This window comes from Saimiri boliviensis, chromosome 18, assembly GCF_048565385.1.
Source record: "Saimiri boliviensis isolate mSaiBol1 chromosome 18, mSaiBol1.pri, whole genome shotgun sequence".
NCBI classification, from domain to species: domain Eukaryota; kingdom Metazoa; phylum Chordata; class Mammalia; order Primates; family Cebidae; genus Saimiri; species Saimiri boliviensis.
Window position 1 is genome coordinate 13,132,362 of NC_133466.1, and position 26,365 is coordinate 13,158,726.

Below are 26,365 nucleotides of genomic sequence, written 5' to 3' on the forward strand. Positions count from 1 at the left end.
GTCTTCTAACAGCTTTTTGAAGGGATCCATACACATTCATCAGACGAAAGACAGATTTTTGCCAGGCATGGTGGCTCACACCTGTAATCCTAGCACTTGGGGAGGTTGAGGTGGGCAGGTGACTTGAGACCAGCTTGGGCAACGTGGTGAAGCGCTGTCTCTACAAAAATTAGCTGGGCGTGGTGGCATGTGCCTGTAGTCCCAGCCACTCTGGAGGCTGAGGTGGGAGAATCGCTTGAGCCCAGGTAGTCGAGGCTGCAATGAGCTGAGATCCTACTGCTGCACTCCAGTCTGGGTGACAAAGCGAGACTGTGTCTTAAAAAAAAAAAAAGAAAGAAAAATGTTTAAGTAAATAAAAAAGGTAACACAAAAGGTAAGCAAAGGCAGAATGAGTTGTCATCTCGGTCAGCTCACTTGGGTTGCACAGGCCGGTGGCGCGGTTCATTTGGGCACTTGGCAAAGCCGGTACGTCGTAGGCAGGATGACCCGTTTTCCAGCTGAGCGTGTGTGCGTCCTAACGGCCTATCCCCTGCTCCTGTTCAGCCTCCGCAGCATTCCTGGTGTCCCTCTACATAAAGGATGTCTGGCTGGGGGCCCAGCGGCCGGATACCCTCTTAACCCACATCCGGATGGTGTGTGAGGCCGCAGACGATGCCCTGAGCAGTGAAGAGGAGGCCATCGTGGTGCTGTGCAGGGACGTCGCCAGCACAGCCCCGGATGCTTGACTCCTGCCGACCGGCGCCTTACGCCCTGATGACCAGAGCCTCGAGCACAGCACCAGCTTCCAGAAGTTTGGTTGAGTCAAGGGTTTCCAGAGAAGGCACGGGAAGGACTTTATTGAACTGGCCAGTAAATGATGAACTCGGGCCTGTGTGCCCAGCGTCAGAGTTGCAGGTAGGGAATGTGGCCATGAGACCCCTCCAGTGTGTCAGGCCAGCCCTTCCTCTCTAGGGGCTTGAAGCTCATTCACAGGAAATAGCTCTAGTTGAGGCAGCACTTCTGAAGGCTGAAGAGATTCATGCATGTTAAAGCTGAAATGTCAAAAGGTGTCAGATATTTTTTGATGAAAATGAAGAGAGATGTTTATGGTTTATTTTTCAGCCAGGCCCTGTGGCTCACACCTGTTATCCCAGCACTTTGGGAGGCCAAGGCGGGTGGTCCACCTGAGATTAGGAGTTCCAGACCAGCCTGGCCAACTTGGTGTAACCTTGTCTCTACTAAAAATACAAAAATTAGCCAGGCGTGGTGCTGCATGCCTATAATCCCAGCTATTGGGGAGGCTGAAGCAGGAGAATCGCTTGAACTTAGGAGGTGGAGGCTGCAGTGAGCCGAGATCACACCACTGCACTCCAGCCTGGGTGACAGAGCAAGACTCCATCTCAGAAAAAATAAGTAAAATAAAATTTATTTTTCTATAAAAAGTCATAACAAAGTTTAGTATGACTTTTTGAATAAGTTAATTTCTGCCAGTGGTTAATTATTTTACTAAATAAAAGGCTGTTACACTGAATCCTTAAAGTATAAAAGTGATTTGACCTCTGCATTGAGGAGACAGCCTGTAATTTTTAAAGCTATACTTCAAAGAAGGGGTTTCGAATTTTATAACTGCTTTAATAAATGTTTATTTTTGTAAGAGTTTTGTGTTTTCCTTTAATTGATGTTAAGAGGCTATTTTTGTTCTGCAAGTGTTCTGCATTTATTTTCAAGGTCAGATTTTACTATTAATGATCATATATTGGTATTGCAGCTGACAAAAATCATGAAATTTCATGTTTTTCAGTTAAAATTTCTGTCTGTCCTTTCGAACTCTCTTGCACAGCTGGGGCTCGGGGTCTGTTCCGCGGCCTAGAACGCGGCAGCTTTGTTTGCCATGTAGCATACAGAGTGCTGACTCCGCGTCGGTTTTGTCTGAAACAGTTACACTTTTCCACCAGGGTTCTTGACAACAGGTTTTTTTTGTTTGTTTGTTTGTTTGTTTTGACAATAGTTTCTGTTTTAGGTGACTTAAAAGTGTTTTTTTGAGACCAAGTCTCACTCTTGTCGCCCAGGCTGGAGTACAGTGGCGAGATCTGGGCTCACTGCAGCCTCTGCCCCCCAGATTCAAGCAATTCTCCTGCCTCAGCCTCCAGAGTAGCTGGGATTACAGGCACCCGCCCCCACGCCCAGCTAATTTTTGTGTTTTTAGTAGAGACAAGGTTTCACCAAATTGGCCAGGCTGGTCTTGAACTTTTGACCTCAGATGATCCACTTACCTTGGCTTCCCAAAGTGCTGGGATTACTGGCGTGAGCCACCCTGCCCAGCTGGTGACTTAAAGTTTTAACCAGGCCGGGCGCGGTGGCTCAAGCCTGTAATCCCAGCACTTTGGGAGGCCGAGGCGGGTGGATCACGAGGTCGAGAGATCGAGACCATCCTCAACATGGTGAAACCCCGTCTCTACTAAAAATACAAAAAATTAGCTGGGCATGGTGGCGTGTGCCTGTAATCCCAGCTACTCAGGAGGCTGAGGCAGGAGAATTGCTTGAACCCAGGAGGCGGAGGTTGCGGTGAGCCGAGATCGCGCCATTGCACTCCAGCCTGGGTAACAAGAGCGAAACTCCGTCTCAAAAAAAAAAAAAAAAAAAAAAAAAAAGTTTTAACCAAAGCATGAGTAATGCTTATCAGCATACAGTCCCTTCACCAAATAGGGCTCATTGTCTACAAAGCAAGGGTCAGTTGCCTCCCCTGTCCCCTTTCCTACCCAAATAAACCTTACAACACTATTCTTTGAGACTATCCTGAAGTTGAAATTCCACATTTAGGTCCCAGCTGGACTCCGGCAAGCACTGCTCCAGCGAAGGCTTCTCTTCCTGGTTCCTCTTGATCTTTATCCACCTCTCCGCGGCATGCCTACGGGGACTCCTTTGGTTACAGGCACCTCCGCTCATTTATCCAGAGGGCATTGGCCAGAAGGACATTGTCTGGGGAATATCCCTGAACCCCATGCCTCTGGGGTCACAGGGAGGGGCAGTGAGCAGGCTGGGTGGATTTCCCGGCTTCATCCCCGGCTCCATCCCCGGCTCCAGGCCTGAGCTGCCTCCAGGCTTCTTAGGACCCAGCAAGTCAAATACATGCAACCTCAGGCGGGGACCAGGGCTCTGCAGCCAAGTCCCAGCTCAGTCAAGTGAGGACCCGTTTCCAGCAGCTCACGCTCCTTTCCGAATCTCTGGAGCTCATCAGTCCTGCTTTTCTCTGTTCTCCCTTCCAAATCCACTGCCCTGACCTTGTCCGTGTATTTTCCAGTCACTTAGTGTGGAGGAAGGGAATCTCCTCCCATGGAGAATCGATTGTACATGGTCTTCACCTGACTTGAAATAGAAAATGCTGAATTATAAATATTTTAAGTGCTATGGTGAAAAAAAAAAAAGGAGTGGGGGCACAGTTATTTTATTTTGTTTTTTTTGTTTGTTTGTTTTTGTTTTTTTTTTTTTTTTGAGACGGAGTTTCGCTCTTGTTACCCAGGCTGGAGTGCAATGGCGCGATCTTGGCTCACCGCAACCTCCGCCTCCTGGGTTCAGGCAATTCTCCTGCCTCAGCCTCCTGAGTAGCTGGGATTACAGGCACGAGCCACCATGCCCAGCTAATTTTTTGTATTTTTAGTAGAGACGGGGTTTCACCATGTTGACCAGGATGGTCTCGATCTCTTGACCTCGTGATCCACCCGCCTCGGCCTCCCAAAGTGCTGGGATTACAGGCTTGAGCCACCGCGCCCGGCCCCACAGTTGTTTTAAAAATAAAACCCACCAACTCCCTCCCTGCCTGAAAAGCTGTAGGGGACATGTGGGTTTTCTGGGATTTGCAGTGTGATGCTGTCTCCTCTCCAGGGCCGAGGCTGCTGGACACTAGAGGACTAGATCTTTCAGGGACCCCACATAGAGTCACATCCAGAAGGAGACCCTTGCTGCCAGCTTCCAGGGCTCTTCATGTTCTGTGACAGCATTTGGGCATAGGCCCTGCCTACCAGGTCTGGCTGCTGACAGCCATTGGCTGCCTGCCCTCCAGGGGAGACACTTCCTCGGGCTCTGTCTTTGAAAGGCTATGGGGAGGCTGAGGCTGCAACTCGGGTCCCCTGACTGCAGCGAGCTGACCTGGCGGGGCAGATGCCATCACATCTGGGGGAGCCGGAGGGTGGTGTTGGTGTAGGTTGGATGGGAACTTACCCAGCATCTTGACAAAGGTACAGGCGGCCCAGGTGAACTCAGGGCTGATAACACATTGCACAGTAATGATAAAGTGACATGGTAAAGATTAGTAAACAAACAGCCTTTCCTCTTGATTTGCATATGTTTTATTTTCTTATTCTCTAAACAAATGTAAGCCATAAGCAAGCAGGCTGTGTGCTTGCAATCAGCAACACCGGGGATGACCTCTGCGCTCCAGGGCCACTGCAGTCTGTCAAAGGCATAGGATGCCCCTGCTCTAGTTGCACTTGATCTGGGTGCCCTTTCTGCTCCATGCAAACAGCCTCCAAGAAGAACGAAGACATATGTGTCCAGGTTGGTTTGATTTCACCAGTTCACGCAGCTATGGCTATGATTCACTGACATCAGTTCTGCAACTGAGAGGTCCTGTCTCCAGGGGGAGGCTCCCTGGGCTTGCTCCTGACGAGAGGACCCCCATCGAGGGTCATTTCCCAGAAGAGAGTGGATTGGGTCTGGAAGACCCCCGGGCGCAAGGTGGAGGAGCTCTCCTGTCGTAGCGGCTGGTCAGAGCCAGTTCTGCTCCCTGGCTCCACTGAGCGCACCAGAGCCTGTGAGGTCCCCAGGGGTTCCCTGCGGTAGCGGCATGGCAGGCACTTCTGGATGCAGAGGTGAAGGTTGAGGCTGTGACTCCAGAGGCATGTTTGATGGTGCTTGGGGCTGTTCCTGTGAACAGAGCAGAGTGGGAGGCAGGCGTCAAAGTTGCTGCAGAACAGCCCATACCTCGGGGCTGGGGGTTTTCCTGCTACACCTACCATTGGACCAGACCCCATAGAGAAGGCCACACAGGCAAATTCCTGAGAAGGGTGAGTCAGCTCACAAAGGTGCCATTCTAGAGAAATCTCAGAAGAGAGAAAGTGCTTTGTTGGGAACTAGGCCTCAGGTCTTTCCCTGGAGGCCACTTCTTTCTATATTCATTTAGGATCAGGCTGGGGGGTGGGCTGACCTCCCATCCAGCCCTGTATCTGAGTGTAGCTCATTTTATATCCATACCCCAAGGCAACTTGTATCTTGATGATACGATCTGGCTGTGTCCTCACATAAATCTCACCTAGAATTGTAATCAACCCCAGGTGTCTTGGGAGGTACCCAGTGGGAGGTAATTAAATCATAGGGCAGGTCTTTCCCTTGCTGTTCTCATGATAGTGAATAAGTCTCGTGAGATCTGGCGGTTTTAGAAAGGGGAGTTTCCCTGCACACACCCTCTTGCCTGCCACCATGTAAGACGTGGCTTTGCTCTTCTTTGCCTTCTGCCAGGATTCTGAGGCCTCTGCAGCCTTGTGGAACTGTAAGTCCATTAACCCTCTTCGTTTTATAAATTACCCAGCCTCAGGTATGTCTTTATTAGCAGCTGAGAACAGACTAATACACTTGGCTAGAAATGCCTCCTCCCTGGGTGGATTCTGCTGGGGAGGTGCTGGGGCAGTGGACGTGGCTGGCTGGCGTGAGCCCCCGCCATCAATTCCCCGTTGCCTTCAATGTCATCCATAAAATAGGACAATATTGCCTCACAGATAGCCTCAGGAGGAAATAAGGTAATGTATAAAACGACTTGAAATGTGATTTCAATGCTGACATGAATGAAGAGTACCAGGTGATGAGCCTGCTGGGCAGAGGCTCTCTTTTCAGATGGCACTCGTCTAAGAATGCCCTCCTTCATTCCCTTCCTCACGGGAAGGTCGGCTCCTCAGGAACTGACTCCTAAATCTTGCTAAGAATCCACTTTGCTGCCCTGCACGTTCCAGGTCTGTTACCAAGTACCTTGAGAGCATTGCATCAGTAAGCACTGTGTCTGGTCGGGATACCCAGTGTCATCAGTGTGCCCCTGTGAATAGCTCAGAAGGCCTCCCCCTGGAGCTGGGCATGGAAGGGGCAGCCCCTGGGCTTGCCAGACCAGACTGGGGAACCTGGCACCAAGAGGATTACTGATGACCCTTGCACTCTCCCCAGCACAGGGTGGCTGCAGGTCACCTCGCAAGAGTAGAAAAGAAAGGTGACATCACCCAACTATCCCTCAGATATGTCTCGGGTATAAAAATGTGTTTAAAATGGGCTGGGCATGGTGGCTCACGCCTGTAATCCTAACACTTTGGGAGGCCGAGGCAGGTGGATCACGAGGTCAGGAGATCCAGACCACCCTGGCTAACACGGTGAAACCCCGTCTCTACTAAAAATACAAAAAAATTAGCCGACTGTGGTGGTGCATGCCTATGAAGTCCCAGCTACTCAGGAAGCTGAGGCAGGAGAATCGCTTGAACCCAGGAGGCAGAGGTTGCAGTGAGCCAAGATCACGCCATTGCACTCTAGCCTGGGCAACAGAGCAAGACTCCATCTAAAAAAAAAAAAGTGCTTAAGTTCAGTGTGATTTCTAGAAAAAGAAAAGAATGGATTTAAGACTGGATGCAGTGGCTCCCACCTGTAATCTCAGCACTTTGGGAGGCCAAGGCGGGTGGATCACCTGAGGTCAGGAGTTCAAGATTGACCTGGCCAACATGGTGAAACCCCGTCTCTACTAAAAATACAAAAATTAGCCAGGCGCCATGGCGGGTGCCTGTAATCCCAGCTACTCGGGAGGCTGAGACAGGAGAATCGCTTGATCCTGGGACTCAGAGGTTTCAGTGAGCCAAGATCGCACTGGAGTTTTCACAAACTCCAGCATGGGTGACAGAGCAAGACTCTGTCTCTGAAAAAAAAAAAAAAAAAAAAAGAGAGAGTGAGAACGAATTTCTTTATTGTTCTAAAGCTACCTTCCATGTGTGACCAAAGGTGAGCAGAAATGGCCTGGCAGGTGTAGCCCTGGTGGGTGACACAGGTGGGGGCGGGGAGGAGAATCAGAGGCCCCTTTGAGGTGACACTGGGCTGTGGTGAGGTTGTCCCCACAAAAACTCATGGTGGATGCCTGGTCCCCAGTGTGGCAATACTGGGAGGTGGGGCCTTTAAGAGGTAATGAGTTCATTGCAATGGATGAATCTCTTTTTCTCTAGACTGAATTAGATAAGTTTTCACAAAACGAGGCCCCCGCCAGAAGCTGAGCAGATGTTGGTGCCATGCTTCCTAGACTTCTAAGCCTTCAGAACCATGAGCTAAATATGCCTCTTTTCTTCATACATCACCTAGTCTCAGGTATTCTGTTACGGCACTGTGTGAATGCTCGCGTCCACGGCTCCTCGTGGGACCTGGTGTGGGACACATTGGCTCAGGGCTCCACGACCCCTCAGCTCTTCCTCAGAGCAGTTCAGCTCATCCTTCTGCTGACCAGCTTCCCACACTTAGAGTTTCCAGTCCCCAAGACTTCTGTCCGTAATGGCTGTAACGGTCCACGATAGCACCCAGCCCTGGTCCTCCTCCGGGACCACTCAGGGCAGCCCCACAACCACCAGGTTTGTCTCTCAGTTTCTAGATTCCAAATTCCAAAGACAAGAATCGGACTGGCCCCAGCCCTTTTGTGGGGCCACACGTTGCCAAGGGCACCGGCCAGCCACTGGACAGGCCCTCTTTGGGTCAGCGATGGCAAGATATAGGGTCCCTCCTAAGAACAGTCACTAGGAGAGCAGCAGCTGTGGGGGCCCTTTGGCCTAGAAGGGAACATTGGAGGTGGCAGCCAATCCTCTAATACAGAGGAATTAACAGAAAATGAGCTAGGTTCCGATCACTACTTAGAACCCTGGATTTCACCTCCAATTTAGTGGCACGCAGCAGGCATCCCATAACAGATAGTGACCATAGGTGCTTAAGGTAAGGATCTTGCTTTTTCTTTTAAGACAGTTTTGCTCTTCTTGCCCAGACTGGAGTGCAGTGGCACAACCCCTGTTCACAGCAACCTCTGCCTCCTGGGTTCAAGTGATTCTCCTGCCTCAGCCTGTCGAGTAGCTGGGATTACAGGCGTGCACCACCACACCTGGCTCATTTTTTTGATATTTTTAGTAGAGATGGGTTTTCCCTTTTGATATTTTTAGTAGAGATGGGTTTTCGCCTTGTTGGCCAGGCTGTTCTTAAACTCCTGACCTCAGATGATCCGCCCACCTTGGCCTCCCAAAGTGCTGGGATTACAGGTGTGAGCCACCACGCCTGGCCAAAGGTGAGGCTCTGACGTTCCTGATGAGCTGGCCAGCAGGACTTAATGCCCGTGGGGTCATGCTGGCTTCATTTTCTCGAACAGCTGTACTGAGATATATTTTCATTTCATGAAGTTGACTCACTTAAAGAGTATAATTCAGTGGTCTTTAGCACATCCGCAGAGTTGTGCAACCACCATTATCTAATTTTAGAACTTTTTTTTGGAGACAGGGTCTTGCAGTATCCCCCAGGCTAGAGTGCAGTGGTGTGATCACAGCTCACTGCAGCCTTGACCTGCTAGGCTGTTGCAATCCTCCCTCCTCAGCCTCCCGAGTAGCTGGGACCACAGGTACACACCGCCATGCCCAGCTAATTATATATATATTTTCGTGAAGACAGGGTCTCAAACTCCTGGGCTTAAGTGATCCTCCTGCCTTGGCTTCCCAAGGAGCTGGGATTACAGGTGTGAGCCACTGTGCCTGGCTTAATTTTAGGACTTTTTTTTTTTTTTTTTTAGATGGAGTCGACTCTGTTGCCCAGGCTGGAGCACAGTGGCGCAATCTCAGCTCACTGCAACCTCCACCTCCCAGGTCCCAGCGATTCTCCTGCCTCAGCCTCCTGAGTAGCTAGGATTACAAGTGTGTGCCACCACACCTGGCTAATTTTTGTATTTTTAGTAGAGACGGAGTTTCACCAAGTTGGCTAGGCTGGTCTTGAACTCCTGGCCTCAAGTGATCCACCCACCTCGGCCTCCCAAAGTGCTGAGATTACAGGCATGAGCCACCATGCTCAGCTAGCTTAATTTTAGAACATTTGTGTCATCCCAAAAGAAACCTATCCGTGCCGGGCGCGGTGGCTCAAGCCTGTAATCCCAGCACTTTGGGAGGCCGAGGCGGGTGGATCACGAGGTCGAGAGTTCGAGACCATCCTGGTCGACATGGTGAAACCCCGTCTCTACTAAAAATACAAAAAATCAGCTGGGCATGGTGGCGTGTGCCTGTAATCCCAGCTACTCAGGAGGCTGAGGCAGGAGAATTGCCTGAACCCAGGAGGCAGAGGTTGCGGTGAGCCGAGATCGCGCCATTGCACTCCAGCCTGGGTAACAAGAGCGAAACTCCGTCTCAAAAAAAAAAAAAAAAAGAAAAAAGAAACCCATCCGTAATCATTCCCCATTCCCTGTTCTCCCCACCGCTTTAGGCAGCTGCTAATCTGCTCTCTCTCTGTATTTGCCTACTCTGGATGTTTTGTGTGAATGGAGTTCTGTCCGTAAGGGACGTAACAGTCCATAATGGCAACCAACCCTAGTCCTCCTCCTGGACCACTCTGTGTCTGTCTGTCTTTCACTTAGCATGATGTTTTTGAGGTTCATCCATGTTGTAGCACGGATCAGAATTCTGTCCCTTTTCATTGCTGAATACTATTCCGTTGTAGGGACAGAGGTTGAGCATCCCAAATCCGAAAATCTGAAACGCTGCAAAATCTGAAACTTACTGAGCACTGACATGACGCTCAAAGGCAATGCTCGCTGGAATATTTCGGATGTTTGGATTTGAGATGCTGAGCTAGTAGGTATAATGCAAATATTTTAAAATCCCAAATCTGAAACACTTCTGGTCTCCAGCATTTTGGATGAGGGATACTCGACCTGCACCGTTAACTCACTGGACAGTGTCTGAGTTACCCACAGACCCACACCCCTTCTTACTCACCTCATCTGCGGGGAGCCCGACCAGGACATGTAGAGCAGAATGAGGAAGAGGAGCATCACGAAAGCCGCCAGGCTCACCCAGAGTGCGATGACGATGGAATCTGCAGAGGAGGAGATGCATCTCAGTGTCGGTTTGATGTTGATGTGAGGCAACACGGAGGATTAGTAAGGAGTCCTGGGTATTGTGGAACCAGGGCCCTGAGTGTTTGGTCGTCCTGCAGCCTCTCAGCTGTTACCATGGGGAAGATCTTCCATTAACAATAACTTTGGGAAAGAACAGGGAAGGCAGGAAGTGTTTTATTCTCAAGGCAGCTGACCATGGGGTCTGTTTAGAGTGATTGTCTGTTAAGAGGAAACAGTGAATGGAATTGTGTGCCCGCCACCCCGATGCATCTGCTTGCCCGGCTCCTAGTGCTGCTCAGAGGAACAGTCCTGAAGGATGGGAGGGAGAGGAGAGGGCTGTGGGCGGCTCCATGTATCAGGAGGGACTCCTGGGCCCCGGGAGGGACGCAGCGCCTCCCAGGGGCCGTTGGTGGAACAGCTTCAGAGACCCCAAGAGTTGGACACTTTAAGGAGGATGTGCGCTGGGCTGCAGTGCTCAGGTGGAGAGGCCCTTTCCGCTCTACGGGAGTTAAGCTAGGTCTGCTCAGGCCTGGATCAGTGAGGTAGAAATAGTGAGTCCCTCTCTCAGGCAGAAAGTCTCATCTAGGGCTGTGGCAGGAAGGAAAAAGCACTCTTGCCACCAGCCTGATGGCTGTATTTGTCGCCTGAGGCTAGAGAGGGAAAGCGAAACCAGGAAACACACTTAGCCTCTCTGGGACCTGCCCCTTCTCCAGGCTCCAGTTCCAGAACGTTCGGCAAGTTGCTATGGAGCTACTTTCCAGTCCGACAGTTTTCCTTGGTGGTAGTCTGTGGCGGTGGGCAAAGGGCATCCGGCTCGTAATTAGGGTCTGCAGGTGTCTTATCCCAGACCAACTGTGTGATGCCAAGATGCCCCAAGCTGGGTTATTCTAGACACCTACGTGTGTGGCCAAAAGGGATTACTAGAGGATGATAGTTTAAGGAGAATTCATTGAGCACCTTCTGCGAGGGTCTGTTCAGGATTCAGAGGGGGCTAAACCAGCACATCGGAAATTGCTTACTCCCCCCATTCACATGGAATGTTCCACCCCCAGCCTCCTCCTCCTCTGAACTTTTGCAATGCTTCCAGCACTGATACTGTGAGCAAATGAATGAGAGAGCGTGCAAACCACTGAGAGAATGGATAGAGTGAGAGTAATCTACACACAGGCGGAGGTGGAAGCTCTGGGGTGAAGAGTGGTATTTGAGTAAAGGGTGTCAACTCTGCCCTCTACGACCCCTGACAGATAGAAGGAAAAACTGAGGACTCCTAAGAGTTGATCTTGGACCCTAAAATTTAACATTAAAAACAAGGTATAGTGAGCTGGGCACAGTGGCCCGTGCCTTTAATCCCAACACTTTGGGAGGCCAAGGTGGGAGGATTACTTTGAGCCCAGGAGTTTGAGACCAGCCTGGGCAACATAGCAAAACCCCCATCTCTATTTAAAAAAAAAAAAAAAGTTTTAAAATTACCTGGGCATGGCAGTGTGTGCCTGCAGTCCTAACCACTCATGAGGCTGGGGCTGGAGGATCACTTGAGGCCAGGAGTTCAAGGCTGAAGTGAGCTACGATCATACCACTGCACTCCACCCTGGGCCACAGAGCGAGATGCTGTCTCAAAAATCAAAATCAGAGGTCGGGCGCTGTGGCTCACACCTATAATCTCAGCACTTTGGGAGGCTGAGGTGGGCGGATCACCTGAGGTCAGGAGTTTGAGACCAGCCTGACCAACATGGAGAAACCCCATCTCTATTTAAAAAAAAAAAACTTTGGGAGGCCAAGGCGGGTGGACCACGAGGTCAACAGATCGAGACCATCCTGGTCAACGTGGTGAAACCCTGTCTCTACTAAAAACACAAAAAATTAGCTGGGCATGGTGGCGCACACCTGTAATCCCAGCTACTCAGGAGGCTGAGGCAGGAGAATTGCCTGAACCCAGGAGGCGGAGGTTGCGGTGAGCCGAGATCGCTCCATTGCACTCCAGCCTGGGTAACAAGAGCGAAACTCCATCTTAAAAAAAAAAAAAAAGATAAAAACAGAAACAAAAAATCCAAAACAGGGTATAATGTAAAGGTACAGTACTTGCAAAACAATCATGAGCATCCACTGCCTTGTACTCATCAGCAACTTGGCATTTACACTCCATGGGGGCTGGCACAGCGAAGCCCCCCAGGCGGGCTCTCCCGTCCTTCCTCATTGTCTTTGAGCTGAGAAACTCATGAAGTCCCCTAGAGCAGTGGACTATTTGAAGGCACCTCTGGGGAAAGGGAAATGAGGTTGGACTGTCTGTCCTAAGCTTAAGGACTTTTTCTTTTTTCTTTTTTTTTTTTCTTTTGAGATAGAGTCTTGCTCTGTCACCCAGTGTGGAGTGCATTGGCACAATCTCGGCTCACTGCAACCTCTGCCTCCCAGGTTCAAGCAATTCTCCTGCCTCAGCCTCCCAAGTAGCTGGGATTACAGGCACCTGCCATCACACCCAGCTAATTTTTGTATTTTTAGTAGAGATGGGGTTTCAGCATGTTAGCCAAACTGGTCTCAATCTCCTGACCCCATGATCCACCTGCCTCGGCCTCCCAAAGTGCTGGGATTACAGGTGTGAGTCACCGCGCCCGGCCAGCTGAAGGGCTTTTGAAAGAAGCCTCTGACTCTCTTAGCCTTCCTTGCCCACCCCCTGTTCATTGTTCTACTCTCCCCAAGAGTCACAATCTATTTTACAACCCTCACAGTGTAAAAGTACACATGCTTTCTGAACATGTGATTGGAAGTTTTATTCTATAGGGATATTTTAGGTTTCTGCAGACACTAACACTCTTTTTCCTTCATAAAAACAGTGCAGGGTTTGAGGTCTTACAGCACCTAAGCAAGTTCTGCCAGGGATCTAAGGGAACAGCTTCAAACTCAGCGCCTAAGAGGCCTCTTCTCCCACACTGACACTTGTCTGAGTCCTTGTCGTCATCCTTAAATACTGAGCAAGAAATAAGATGACAGGTTTCACAGAACCGTGTCTTCAGACAAGTGGGGTTTAAGTTTTGTCAGGCCAAAAGGCAATCCTCAGCCGCTAGTCATTTTCTGTACTAAAATCGCTTTCATCATGTTCTGTTAAAAAAAACAGGTAAGAGAATACGGTTCTTTTTCCTCTTTCTAAAGGTTCACTCAAGTGCTTAGAGAGAATATTTCACTCCAAGGACAAGAGATGTGACTCTCCAGTGTTGGAAATGTTGAGACATCCTGGGCTGGTTTTTCCAACAGGGAGCCTCAGGCTGGGTTGACAGTGAAACTGATCCAGCCATAGAAACTCCACCTCCTCTCCCCTCCTCCCTTGTCCTCCCTGCCCGTTCGTCCCTCGTTTCCTTCCCTCTCTCCTCTCTTCCCTCCTTCCTTTCTTTCTGTCCCCTCTTGGTCCATACTGGTAGATGAGGAGAATTAGTCAACAGCAGTGGAGTGACAAGGAATGGTTCTGGACGACACGGCCAGGCTGCACTTCATCTTGGGGGATTCTCGTCCTAACTTGGAGTTAACAAATTCATCACTCCGTGGGCTCCCTGCTTAGAGTAGGCACTTCTGTTTCGTTAAATAAACGCTTTTAGCATTCCTCCATTCTTCATTCTACTAATGTTTGGGTTCCAGAGTTCTAGCAGAAAATCAAGATGTGGCTGGGTGTTGCTGCCTCATGCCTGTAATCCCAGCACTTTGGGAGGTCAAGACAAGCTAATAATTTGTGTTCAGGAGTTCGAGACCAGCCCGGTCAACCCAGGAGGTGGAGGCTGCAATAAGCCAAGATCGTACCACTGCACTCCATCCTGGGAGACAAGAGTGAGCCTTAGTCTCAAAAAAATTAAAAATAAAAAGCTTTTTTCCTTATTATGGAATAATAATGTGGTTAAGAACCCAGGATCTGGAGGTGGGTGTTTCCTGGCTAATCTCTAAATCTTCTCATTTGTAAACTGAGGATAGTAGTTCCTATATAATAGGTACTACTTGTATGGAATATATGTTAGGAGAATTAAAATATGCATATGTAATGCACATGGCATCATTGCTTGCTCCATGTTTATGAAGTGATTTATAAATAGAACTAAAATTGTTTCTGTTAAGAGGATTTGTGGCAAGTAATACCATTGCATCCTTCAAGCTCACCGAAATGTCAGCTATAAGTACAGGGAATTATGGGGCAGGGTGGCTCATGCCTGCAATCTCAGCATTTTGGGAGGCCAAGGCGGGTGGATCACTGAGGTCAGGCCTGGCCAACATGGTGAAACCCTATCTCTGCTAAAAATACCAAAAAAAAAAAAAAAAAAAAATTAGACATGGTGGCTCATGCCTGTAATCCCAGCTACTCAGGAGGCTGAGGCAGGAGAATCACTTGAACTGGGGAGGCAGAGGTTGCAGTGAGCCGAGATTGAGCCACTGCACTCCAGCCTGGGAGACAAAGTGAGACTCCATCTCAAAAAAAAAAAAAAAAAAAAGGAATTGTGGCATAGGTTACAAGTTGCCAACCCTAACGTCAGCCCTTGTGTGCTTCCGGCGTAATAGAAACTTGCTTGTATCGGGACACATGGCCACCTGGGTTAAAGACTCCATTTTCTTGCCTCCTTTTCAGAGAACCGTGTGACAAGGTTCTGACCAATGAGATATGAGTGGAGCCCTCACAGGACAGCCTGTAGGAGCCTCCCTCCAGGGATTGCTAGACTTCTAGGACCGTGTGTCCCTTCTTATTCCCTTACTCCACGTTGCTGCCTGAACATGCATGTGATAGTCAGAGCATGGCTTGCAACATGAGGAAGAGGGCGGCCATATCCCAGGGATGGCAGAGCAATGAGCTGGAAGAATGTGAGTTCCTAAGGACTCCATGGAGCCTCCTCCCTGCAGACTGAGAGAAACTAACTTCTGTTTCATCTGGTACTCTTAGTTGTAACAAATTTTTACCAAGTCAGCAAAGAAACTGACATTCTCGGACTCACACATAGACACAATTCTGCTACATTGTGAGATATTTCATTTATGACATCCAGATGGTATCAGTCAGCTTATTCATTTCATTCACCTCACTTGTTTCTGGGTGAATCATAACTATTTCCAAAAAGAAAATTCATCCTCAAAAGATATACAAATGTACCACAACAGATGTTTCACAAACTGTGTCCTGGCCACCCAGCAATGTCAGTTTAAGAAGTTGTTGAGCAATAGCAGAATCATTTAAGCGTAGCCCCTCCCCCTGAGGCCACCTTGATGGAAATTCATTCAGATGTACACATTCTGGTATCGTTGTTTAAAAATTACTTTCACTATTTGTGTCGTGCTCATGGGACTGATCAATTGCGGAAGAATTTGAAGTTGCAGTTAAAGTTTAGGCTTGAAATTGATTGCTCTGAGTGAGAGAAAAAGAGTTATGTGGAGTTGTTTTGTTCAATCTGTACTTTGAATTTTCTACATTTGTACAGAGAAATTGATTGGTGGTGTCTCTTTGTTCTCTTGCTTCCAGTGTTCAGAGAAGCAGATGAACAGTCCATCCTATTGAAGCAGCATGTCTGCAGAGGTCAGTGTGGCCTATGACCAGTTCTTCCTAACCCATAGCTAAAGGGAAGGAGATATGTTGACCTGAGCGGTAAATAATCAAGCATTAAACCAGGCACTACTCAAGGGAAATCAGCCCATCCTGCTCTCTGAAAGGAAGAATTAGGCTGGTGTCTGGAGACTCACTATGTTAGAATAATCTGTATTACTGCTGTAAGATTGGTTTTCTTCTAAGCTGAGCCTCAGAAAAGGGCACAGATGAAGATCAAACATGTCATTAGTCAATTCGGGCGGGGCCTCAGGAAACAGATTTGTATTTTCCACCTTGACGACAGACTGCTGTGATTCTTAACTTTTCATCGGAACAGTCAGAGGCCCTGTCTGAAAATCACAAGGGCAAAATCGCTGTCAAGTGCCTCCAGCAAAATCACACCAGACTTTGAGCAGTCCCTGGGAAAGGGCAGCCCAGAGCCTTCAATTCAGCACCGACTGCCCCATATACAAATATATATAAATCCCTAGATGTTTCCAAATATCTGCCCAAACGTGATGGGAAATATTCCAGCATATGTATGTATTAGTCTGTTTTCACATTACTCTAAAGAAATACCTGAGACCGAGTTATTTATAAAGAAAAGAGATTTCACTGGCTCCCGGTTCTGCAGGCTGTACAGGAAGCATGGCAGCTTCTGCTTTTGGGGAGGCCTCAGGAAACTTAAAATCACGGCGGAAGGCAAAGGGGGAGCCAGCACTTTACACGGCCAGAGCAAGAGAAGAAAGAGGAGGGGCCACACACTTTTAAACAACCAGATTTCATAACTCACTATCATGAGAACAGCACCAAGGGGATGGTGCTAACCCATTGATGAGAACTCTGTCCCCGGATCCAATCACCCACGACCATGCCCCACATCCAGCACTGGGGATTACAATTCAACATGACATTTGGTGGGGACACAGATCCAAATCCTATCAGAGCATAAACACAAAAATCTTAAAATCCATCCTGCTTGTTAGGTTAATGCATGAGCCGTGGGTGTTCTTTTTATTTTGATTCCTCCTCTACTTAGAACAAGAGTTGAACCCAGACTGGTCTCACACATTTCAGCCAGCTGCCCAAATGGCATTCTAGTGAAAACGTGTGTGTGTGTGTGTGTGTGTGTGTGTGTGTGTGTGTGTGTGTGTGTGTAGATAGATGGAGTCTCACTCTTTTGCCAGGCTGGAGTACAGTGGCATGATTTCAGCTCACTGCAACCTCTGCCTCCCAGGTTCAAGTGATTCTCCTGCCTCAGCCTCCTGAGTAGCTGGGATTACAGGCCCTTGCCACCGGAGTTTTGCCCTGTTGGCCACGCTGGTTTTCAAACACCTGACCTCAAGTGATTCGCCCCTCTGGGCCTCCCAAAGTGCTAGGATTACAGGTTTGAGCCACTGCGCCCAGCCTAGTGAAAACCCCTGAGCTAGAGCTTTGCCTTTTCACTCCCATCTTAAAGCATCCCTGGGCTCTGGGATCCACCCTCAGCTTCTTCCTGCCTTTGGTGTGTATTACTGCAGAGAAGGTTTGCAGAACTGGGGTGTGATGTTTCTCTGATTTGTTTGACTGGGGAGGAGACCCAGGCTCCAAAGAACTGACCAGCGGAGAAAAAGTTGAATTCACCAGCAAGGAAGTCAGCAAAGGTAAGTCACCTGCTTTCTGCGATATGACCGCTGTCTGCCCTCACCTGACGCATGCTCACTTTACCCCACGCCTGAAGCCATGGAACAGCATCCCTGAGACTCCCTGACACAGATTTTTGCTTTAGCCTGTTTTAGACGTTTTTTGTATCTGAATTCAAATACTGAGAACAAAAGTACACATAAAAGCTTCACTTAACACACAACAGTGGAAGAAGTTTTACTCTCTCCAAGGCCATTGTTTACCACAGCAAAATCCTGGAAACATCTGCATGTTCAAAGACACACATTTCTATAACACCATGCAAAATTTTTGTGAAAGAATATTTAATGACATGAGAAAACAAAGTATGAGGTCAATATGAACAGAGTACAAAACACAGCGCAGTGAGATCCTATTATATATGATAATACATTAATGTTAATAACTATATATTATATTAATAATGATATGATATATCAATTAATATAATGTATATAATATATAAATTTATAAATTAATTAATATAAGATATTAATAGTAGATACTCTGGCTGCTTTAGCTGAAATCCAATCCAAAGGGGTTGTTATAGTCAGAATATTGTGCCCCCCAAAATTCATATGTTGAATCCCTAATTCCCACTGTGACAGTATTTGGAGGTGGGGCCTCAACTGACGAAATTTAGATGACATCATAAGAGTGGCACTCCCATGATGGGATTAGTGTCCTTCTAAGAAGAGGACAAGACACAGAATTCATTTGCGCCGCCCCCACTGTGCCCACTGAGGAAAGGCCACGAGAAGACACAGCAAGAAGGTGGCCATCTGCGAGCCAGGAAGGGAGCCCTCGCCAGACACTGAATCTGCTGTCATCTTGATCTAGGACTTCCAGTCTCTGGAACTGTGTGAAAATAAATTTCTGTTGTTTAAACCACCCATCTATGGTATTTTGATCAGACTAAGGCAGGTGCCAACTACTTAAAGTTTGATTTTTGTGATGCGTGGCTCTGAAGAATTTTTTTAGAGATGGCAGATGAGACTGTGTGTGGAGTCTCCCACAACTCTCACTCTGTAAAAGGTGGGAGGCTGCATTAGTCCATTTTTGCACTGCTATAATTACCCTAAGGCTGGGTAATTTATGAAGAAAAGACGCTTAACTGGCTCACAGTTCTGCAGGCTGTACAGGAAGCATGGCTGAGGAGTCCTCAGGAAACTTGTAGTCATGGCAGAAGGTGAAGGGGAATCAGACACATCTTCATGTGGCCAGAGCAGGAGGGAGCCGTGGGAGGCGTCACACATGTTTAAACAACCAGATCTCACGAGCAGTAACTCACTATCACAAGAGCAGCATCGAAGGGGAAATCTGCCCCCATGATCCAATCACCTCCCAGCAGATACCACCCCCAACATTGGGGATTGCAGTTTGACATGAGATTTGAGTGGGAACACAGACCTAAACCATATCAGAGGCTCTTACCCTGCCCTTGAGTCAGGCTAGTCTGGCATGTGCTCCAGAAAATCTCCAGAGCAAGAGGCTCAGCAGTTGGTGGCAGCAGAGTAGAGGGGGGTGCTGCTGTCCTGGTGTCAGAGAGAAAGCTGTGTGTAGTGCAAGACACATTAGAGGGTCTTGGCGGAGGGTGGCCTCAGAGCCTGGAGCTGGCTAAATGGATGGTGGAGTGACTCCAGGTGGGGTTTGTCTGAGAACAGAGAGAGGAGCTGGCAGAGCAAATAAAGGAGAAGCATCCATTCCGTCATGCTGGGGAAATAGGAAGTGCTAACCTTGAGAGGAATTCAAGGATGGTTTGTTTTTAAACATTTAAAAAATGTATTTCATGGGACTGGACATTTACTTTGGTAACTAAAGTAACTCCAACATTTCTTCAAATTCAAGAGTGAGTGGTGCAGCCGTGAGGCATGGAAAGAGCCAGTGCCACTAGTTAGGTTTGCAAGGCAGTTGACAGAAAAACTAAAGCAGCCTTCTGAGTGCACTTGATACATCTTGCTCTTTTAGAGTACTGGTTCCATACATTTATGCAGATTCATGAGAAAAAGGACTGGAAGGATATTGTGGCAGTCTGGGCCTAATCAGGAAATAGAAAGCATAGAGTAGGTTAAACAGGGAAATTTAAGATGAAGAACTATTAAAGATGATAAAAGAGTAACTGTAAGGCATAAAGGAATTCCAGACCTCATAAGGTTCCCCAGGGCTAAGGGAGAGTGCCCACGTGCATTAGTTGTTAGGGCCACTATAACGAAGTACCACAAACTGAGTGGCTTAAATGACAGAAAGCTCTGTTCTCAAGATTCTGATGGCTAGAAGGCCAAGATCAAGGTGTCAGCAGGGTTGGTTTCTTCTGAGGCTTTTCTCCTTGACTTATAAATGTCCATCTTCTCTGTTTCTTCTTCCCTCTGTGTGCATCTGTTTCTTAATCTCTTCTAATAACGACATCAGTCAGATTGGATCACAGCCCACCCTCATAACCTCTGTAAAGGTCCTATCTCCAAATAGAGTCACATTCTGAGGGACTGGGGATTGAGGCTTTTAGGAATTTTGGCCCTTGACACCAAGAAAAGGCAAACTTGGAAAGGGTTTGGAGATCTCTTTGGAGAGAGTGTGGTTTGGCCACCAGATCAGAGAGACTTCCTGGGCTGGCCTGGAGCTGATGGACCAACAATGAACGACCTTCCGCAGTGCCGGTGGCGGCAAGTGGGGGTCTGGCCAGGAGGGAGTGGGTGCTCCCTAGATCACAGGTGAATTGAATCATGTGGTGCTTTGCAGGGTGCACAGGACTCTGGTTTCTCTGTTGAAATGGCTGCCGAGAGGTTATTTCCCCACTGAGGCTGCAAGATGTCAGAGGAGCCATGCCCTGGCCAGCAACTGAAGCTGGTTCCACCAGATATCCTCATGTGGACCTCACTGCTGCACCCCCCACCCCACCCTCCTGACATGCCCCCAGAGCCCTCTCCTGAGAAAGCTGACACTACTCACTTCCAAGGAGGAGTTCTCAATGGAACCCCATGGTTTATCTCAGAGCATATTTTGAAGAGTATGTTCAGAGCTGAAAGGCAATCATTGATAATGGACACAGACATCCATCATGAAAGTTAACAATCTGTGCAAGAGCTGCCTGTTTCACGTCATTTGTTCATTCATTTAACAAAAAGTTATTGTCTGCCTAATATGTGTTGGGCACAGTTGAGTAGCGGGATCCAGGTTCCTATTCCCTGGTTCATATATTCTGGTAAGAGTCTGCCCACTAATCACTACAATGTCCTGGGAACAACCCTGGAGGCATTGGAACCTGGACTTTAAGCCGCTGCTCTGCAGATATTTAGCTGGGCACTCTCAAGCAAGTCACTTGGCTTCTCTGGGCCTGGTGCCCCTTACTCCTCCATTTCCATATCTAAGGCACCGTGGGTTATTCACTCACTCACGTAAGTTGGCCTCTGCTTCCCAGACTGCCAGTTGCTAAGGGTGGGATTCTTTTCAACTTTATATTTCCATCCCCAGCACATCACACATAGTTTCAGCTGTCACCCGCCACCCTTACATTTTTTGCCACTGGGATATTTTTAGCAAGCAAATTGGCTTTTGTTTTTTTCCCCTACCTACAATGTTAAATGACCCCCACAGCTGGCAGGAAGTCCTCTGAGGCCGGCCTGTGAGAATCCGGCCCCTATGTGGCCTGTAGCTCCTAACTTCATCACTCTTCCCAAAAACTTCCTCCCACAACTCTCACACTGTAAAAGAGGGTGGGAGGCTGCATTAGTCTGTTCTTGCACTGCCATAATTACCCAGGTCATCCTGGTCCAGGAAGCATCTCTGCACACGCGAGTGTAACTGTTCTCTACCTGGATGAGCCCTTCGTCTATCAGGCAAATTCCTGCAGATCCTTCAGGCTCAGTTTCTCTGTATCTTCCCTGGGACACCTTCCGTATTAGTCTGTTTTCATGCTGCTGCTAAGGACATATCCGAGACTGTGTAATTTATCAAGAAAAAGGTTTAATGGACTCACAGTTCCTTCATGTGGCTGGGGAGGCCTCACAATCACGGAGGAAGGTGAAAGGCATGTCTTACATGACGGCGGACAAGACAGAACGAGAGCCAAGTGAAAGGGGGAACCCCTCATCACACCGTCAGATCTCACGAGGCTTATTAGCCACCGTGAGAATAGGATGGGGAGAACCACCCCCATGATTCAATTATCTCCCACTGGGTCCTTCCCACAACACGGAGAAATTATGGGAGTATAATTCAAGGTGAGATCTGGGTGGGGACACAGCCAAACCTTATCACCTTCCTTCACTTGCTGGGACCTGCCCCTCCTCTGACCTCTTACTTCTCCCTAACGTTCTCCTTCAGTGTGCTTCACTAGCATCATTTGCAAAGCTGCAGCATAATACCACGAATCAAAAAATAGTTTATTTATTTATAGTATTATCATTATTAAGATGTAGTTTCATTCTAGTTGCTCAGACTGGAGTGCAATGGCGCAATCTCAGCTCCCTGCAACCTCACTGCCTCCCAGTTCGAGGGATTCTCCTGCCTCAGCCTCCAGAGTAGCTGGGATTACATGCACATAATTTTAGCAGAGACAGGGTTTCTTCATGTTGGCCGGGTTGGTCTCGAACTCCTGATGTCAGATGATCTGCCTGCTTTGGCCTCCCACTTACAGGAGTGAGCCATTGCACCTGGCCTGATATATATATACATAATTTTTATTTTTTTGAGATGGAGTGTTGTTTCTGTTGCCCAGGCTGGAGTGCAATTGCACCATCTCGGCTCACAGCAACCTCTGCCTCCTGTGTCCAAGCAATTCTCCTGCTTCAGCCTCCCAAGTAACTGGGATTACAGGCAGCCCCCATCACGCCCAGCTAATTTTTGTATTTTTAGTAGAGATGAGGTTCCTCCATGTTGGTCAGGCTGGTCTCAAACTCCCGACCTCAGGTGATCTGCCTGCCTCGGCCTCCCAAAGTGCTGAGAGTACAGGTGTGAGCCACTGTGACTGCCAAAATATTTTTTTTAAAAATAGATTTCCTGATAGAGTTTAATTTTCCTGGGTCTCCAATAAGATGAGTAATTTCCTCAAATTACAGATTTCATGGGTTTCATTGTCTGTATGAAGGTTTGGGAGAGAGTAATTAAGTCTCTCCCCTAAGATATGGAACTTGAGTCACTTTTTTTTTTTGAGATGGAGTCTCTCTCTGTTGCCCAGGGTAGGATGTAGTGGCACGACCTTATCTCACTGCAACCTCTGTCTCCCAGGTTCAAGAGACTCTCGTGCCTCAGCTTCCTGAGTAGATGAAACTACAGGTGCCTGCCACCATGCCTGGCTAATTTTTGTATTTTTAGTAGAGACGAGATTTCGCCATGATGCCCAGGTTGGCCTCAAACTCCTGAGCTCAGGCAATCGACCCGCCTCGGCCTCCCAAAGTGATAGGATTATAATTGTGAGCCACCTCACCTGGCCTAATTTTTGGTAATTTAAAAAAGACTTTTCTGAACACAAGCTGGCATTTTGTCCAGATGGATATGTAGCCTGCAGTTCTACACTTCTGGCCATACACCAGTGGGCTTTCATTTCAGCCCTGCTGCTTTCTCCCTGGATGTCTTCTTATCGTGAGTTGTACAGTATGTGCAAAAATCTGCATTTCATTTCATGAATATCTGCCTCACATCAGAAAATACACACCAAACCTACCGTCCCCCCAAAAGCTACAGCACAGTTCTAGGGACATAGTACATGCCCAGCAAACACAGATGGGTGCCTACATTTCACTTCTAGAAGTTATAAATGACACTGGAACAGAAGGTCTACCTAAGAAGACATTCTAGATGGCTGTCCCCAAGGGTTCTAGTATACCTGGGCTTTGGTTCACTTTATTAAATAGTAGCATCTAGTTTTGAGCTGGTGTGTAACTTTCTTTCTTTCTTTTTTTTGAGACGGAGTCTCGCTCTCTCACCAGGCTGGAGTGCAGTGGCGTGATCTCGGCTCACTGCAACTTCCATTTTCCTGGTTCAAGCAATTCTCCTGCCTCAGCCTCCTGAGTAGCTAGGACTACAGGCATGTGCCACCATGCCCGGCTAATTTTTTTTTTTTTTTTTTTGTATTTTTAGTAGAGACAGGGTTTCACCATGTTGGCCAGGATGGTCTCAATCTCTTGACCTCATGATCTGCCCGCCTTGGCCTCCCAAAGTGCTGGGACTACAGGTGTGAGCCACCACACCAGGCTGTAACTATCTTTCTTTCATGTGAAAATCATTCCATTCCGTCAAATGACTGCATTTACTTTTTCTTTTTTTTTTTTTTTTTTTGACGGAGTTTCGCTCTTGTTACCCAGGCTGCAGTGCAATGGCGCGATCTCGGCTCACCGCAACCTCCGCCTCCTGGGTTCAGGCAATTCTCCTGTCTCAGCCTCCTGAGTAGCTGGGATTACAGGCACGTGCCACCATGCCCAGTTAATTTTTTGTATTTTTAGTAGAGACGGGGTTTCACCATGTTGACCAGGATGGTCTCGATCTCTCGACCTCATGATCCACCCGCCTCGGCCTCCCAAAGTGCTGGGATTACAAGCTTGAGCCACCGCGCCCGGCCTACTTTTTCTTTTTTATTTTATTTTATTTTATTTTTGAGATAGGGTCTGGCTATGTTGCCCAGGCTGGAGTGCAGTGGCACAATCTCATCTCACTGCAACCTCTGCCTCCTGGATTCAAGCAATTCTCCAGCCTCAGCCTCCTGAGTAGCTGGGATTACAGGCATGGTCAACACACCACGGTTAATTTTTGGGTTTTTAGTAGAGACAGGGTTTCACCACGATGGCCAGGCTGGTCTCGAACTCCTGACCTCAAGTGATCCACCCACCTCAGCCTTTCCAAAGTGCTGGGATTACAGGCATGAGCCACCACGCCCAGCCTGCATTTATTTTTTTTCTGTGTGTGTGTGCAGATGGGATCTCACTATGTTGCCCAGGCTGGCCTCAAACTCCTGGTCTCAAGCGATCCTCCCTCCTAGGCCTCCCGAGTTTCTGGGATTACAGGCGTGAGCCACTGCAGCCAGCCCTGTATTTCTTGTTTGACAGACAGTATGTGATTATAGTGAGTGAAATACCCAAGGAACCTAAGACTTCTTACGGGCTCGGTAGTGCCTGGGTTTCCAGGGCTGAGAGCCAACCTTCCAGGGTTTTGCTTTTGTTTCGTTCTCATGCTCACTTACCCATCTAATTTGTTATTGTGATCAAGTAGCTGGAGTCCTCAGAGAAAAGTGTCCACATAGTGCCATGTTAGCCAAGAGATAAGGAATCCGAGGGCAGATGAGCAATTAGAAGCAAACTCATGCTGGTTTGTCCTTGCTGAGACCATGAAGGTTAAACGTATGTTGGCATTTTAATAAAAATCATTAAATCCTGCATCTTAGGGATGGAGAGAATAACTCTCCCAAATCAAAACGCAGACCATGGAAAAGGCAAATCTTTAATTTGAGGAAACTCGCTCAGCTTATAGGATCCCCAAACAAATTAAACGAGAAATCTGCCCTTAAGAAAAAATTCTGGCCAGGTGCGGTGGCTCACACCTGTAATTCCAGCACTTTGGGAAGCCGAGATGGGAGGATCACTTGAGGCCAGGAGTTCCAGATCAGACTAGGCAACCTAACATGACTCTATACAAAAGATGCAAAATTAGCCAAGCATGGTGGCATGTGCCTGTAGTCCCAGTTACTTGGGAGGCTAAGGTAGGAGGATCACTTGGGCCAGGGCAGTTGAGGCTGCAGTGAGCTATGGCCACACCACTGCACTCCAGCCTAGGCAACAGAGCTAGACCCTATCTTGAAAATAAAATAAAATAAATGTAATACAATATATAATATGAAACAATAAAAAATAAATGTTCTGTTTCCAAAGTGTCTTTGTGAGTTAGCTGGTTAATTTCAGACTTATTACAGAAGTTAACAGATACAATTCCTCTCCCAGCTCCATTCATTTATATCTGCTAGTGAACCGGCCACATTGCTACCTCCCTGTGATGTCTACTGGAGTTAATAAGTGAATGCAGAGAAAGCCAGGAGTGCCCAGTCATTTGGGCTGGCCCCCAGCCTCTGTCTGGCCGGCTCCTTTAGTTCAGACTTACATTTGTGAGCTTTCAGCTTCATCTCGTCCACGGGAATGAGGTCCAGATAGTCCAGGTAGTATTCATAGCTGTAGTATGGGGCAGAGGCATTGGTCCCGTTGGCCATGTCTGTGGCACTGGACAGTCAGTGTCCGGGCCAGCAGCCTCGCCTCTGGAGCCAGGCGCCAAGCCCCTGGGAGGAGATTGCCTCACTGATGTCGGTAGGAATCGTCCAAGTGTGTCTGTGGGTCTCCAGACTCAAGGCCTGCCCACTTATCAGAACCGTTTGGCTGGAAGAAAGGTCAGGGGGGTGTGCCTCACATCTCCAGCGTCCAGCAGAGTCTCCTGTCCTGCCCCTTCTTGATAAAACTCCAAGGCAAACAGAGCAGAGAGGCAGGAGAACAGCTATCTAGGGCAGCTCTGGGATGCCTCTCTGTGTAAGGACAGGGAGCCGGGCAGGAAATAGATGCCAGGGCCCCTTAGAAGATGCCCAATAGGGCTAGAAAGACAATTGCTTTTTGCCTTAAGTACTTGAAAAGTTAAAAAACAAAACAAACAAAATGCAAGCCCAGCGGTGCCCTTGACTTACATTTCAGCAATTTTTGGTGCTATTGAGCAACCAGCAAACCGCTGGCTTAGATTCAATATCTTAAGGCAGAAACAGAGTGAGTGATGTCACTCCTGAACTTGTGAACCTCTGGCATGTCCTCACAGCCAGTTAATTAAAACCAGAAGAGAGCCCCCTGCCCCAACAGAATGTGCCTCTCCGCTTTTATCTAAGTCCCCAAGAACCAGCCAGCGGGCTGCATTTCTTCAGACTCAAAAGGCTGTTTATCTGGGCCACGACCCCATGTGGTTCGAGCTCTTGGGAAACAGAGTCCACTCAGCGCTTGGCTGACACCCCATGTGACGCAGATTCTTCTGGGTTTCTGTAGGGCTTGACTCCGAATAATACCCCCTCTTCTAAGATCCTCGGA

The 26,365-nt window shown here is 48.1% G+C and overlaps 2 protein-coding genes across 3 annotated transcripts in view; one reads left to right on the top strand and one right to left on the bottom strand.

Moving 5' to 3' along the window:
* URB1 (URB1 ribosome biogenesis homolog) overlaps positions 1-1,633 on the top strand; it is a 76,584-nt gene extending 74,951 nt beyond the window's left edge. The window contains exon 39 of the mRNA XM_010338325.3: positions 544-1,633. Coding sequence (XP_010336627.3) covers positions 544-725 — 182 coding nt within the window. The 3' untranslated portion in view covers positions 726-1,633. The remainder of the gene's footprint in view (positions 1-543) is intronic.
* MRAP (melanocortin 2 receptor accessory protein) lies at positions 929-25,962 on the bottom strand. Of its 2 annotated transcripts, none has more exons than XM_010338323.3 (3): positions 25,410-25,962; positions 10,002-10,101; positions 929-1,031 (listed from the first exon to the last, which is right to left on the bottom strand). In XM_010338323.3, the coding sequence occupies exons 1-3, from the start codon at positions 25,513-25,515 to the stop codon at positions 929-931; spliced, it is 309 nt and encodes a 102-aa protein (XP_010336625.1). In that variant the 5' UTR covers positions 25,516-25,962. The 2 variants fall into 2 exon arrangements, with proteins under 2 accessions (XP_010336625.1, XP_003927715.1); XM_003927666.4 differs by lacking the exon at positions 929-1,031 and adding an exon at positions 4,303-4,902 and having other exon boundaries at positions 25,410-25,951.
* Positions 25,963-26,365: the final 403 nt, after the last annotated feature.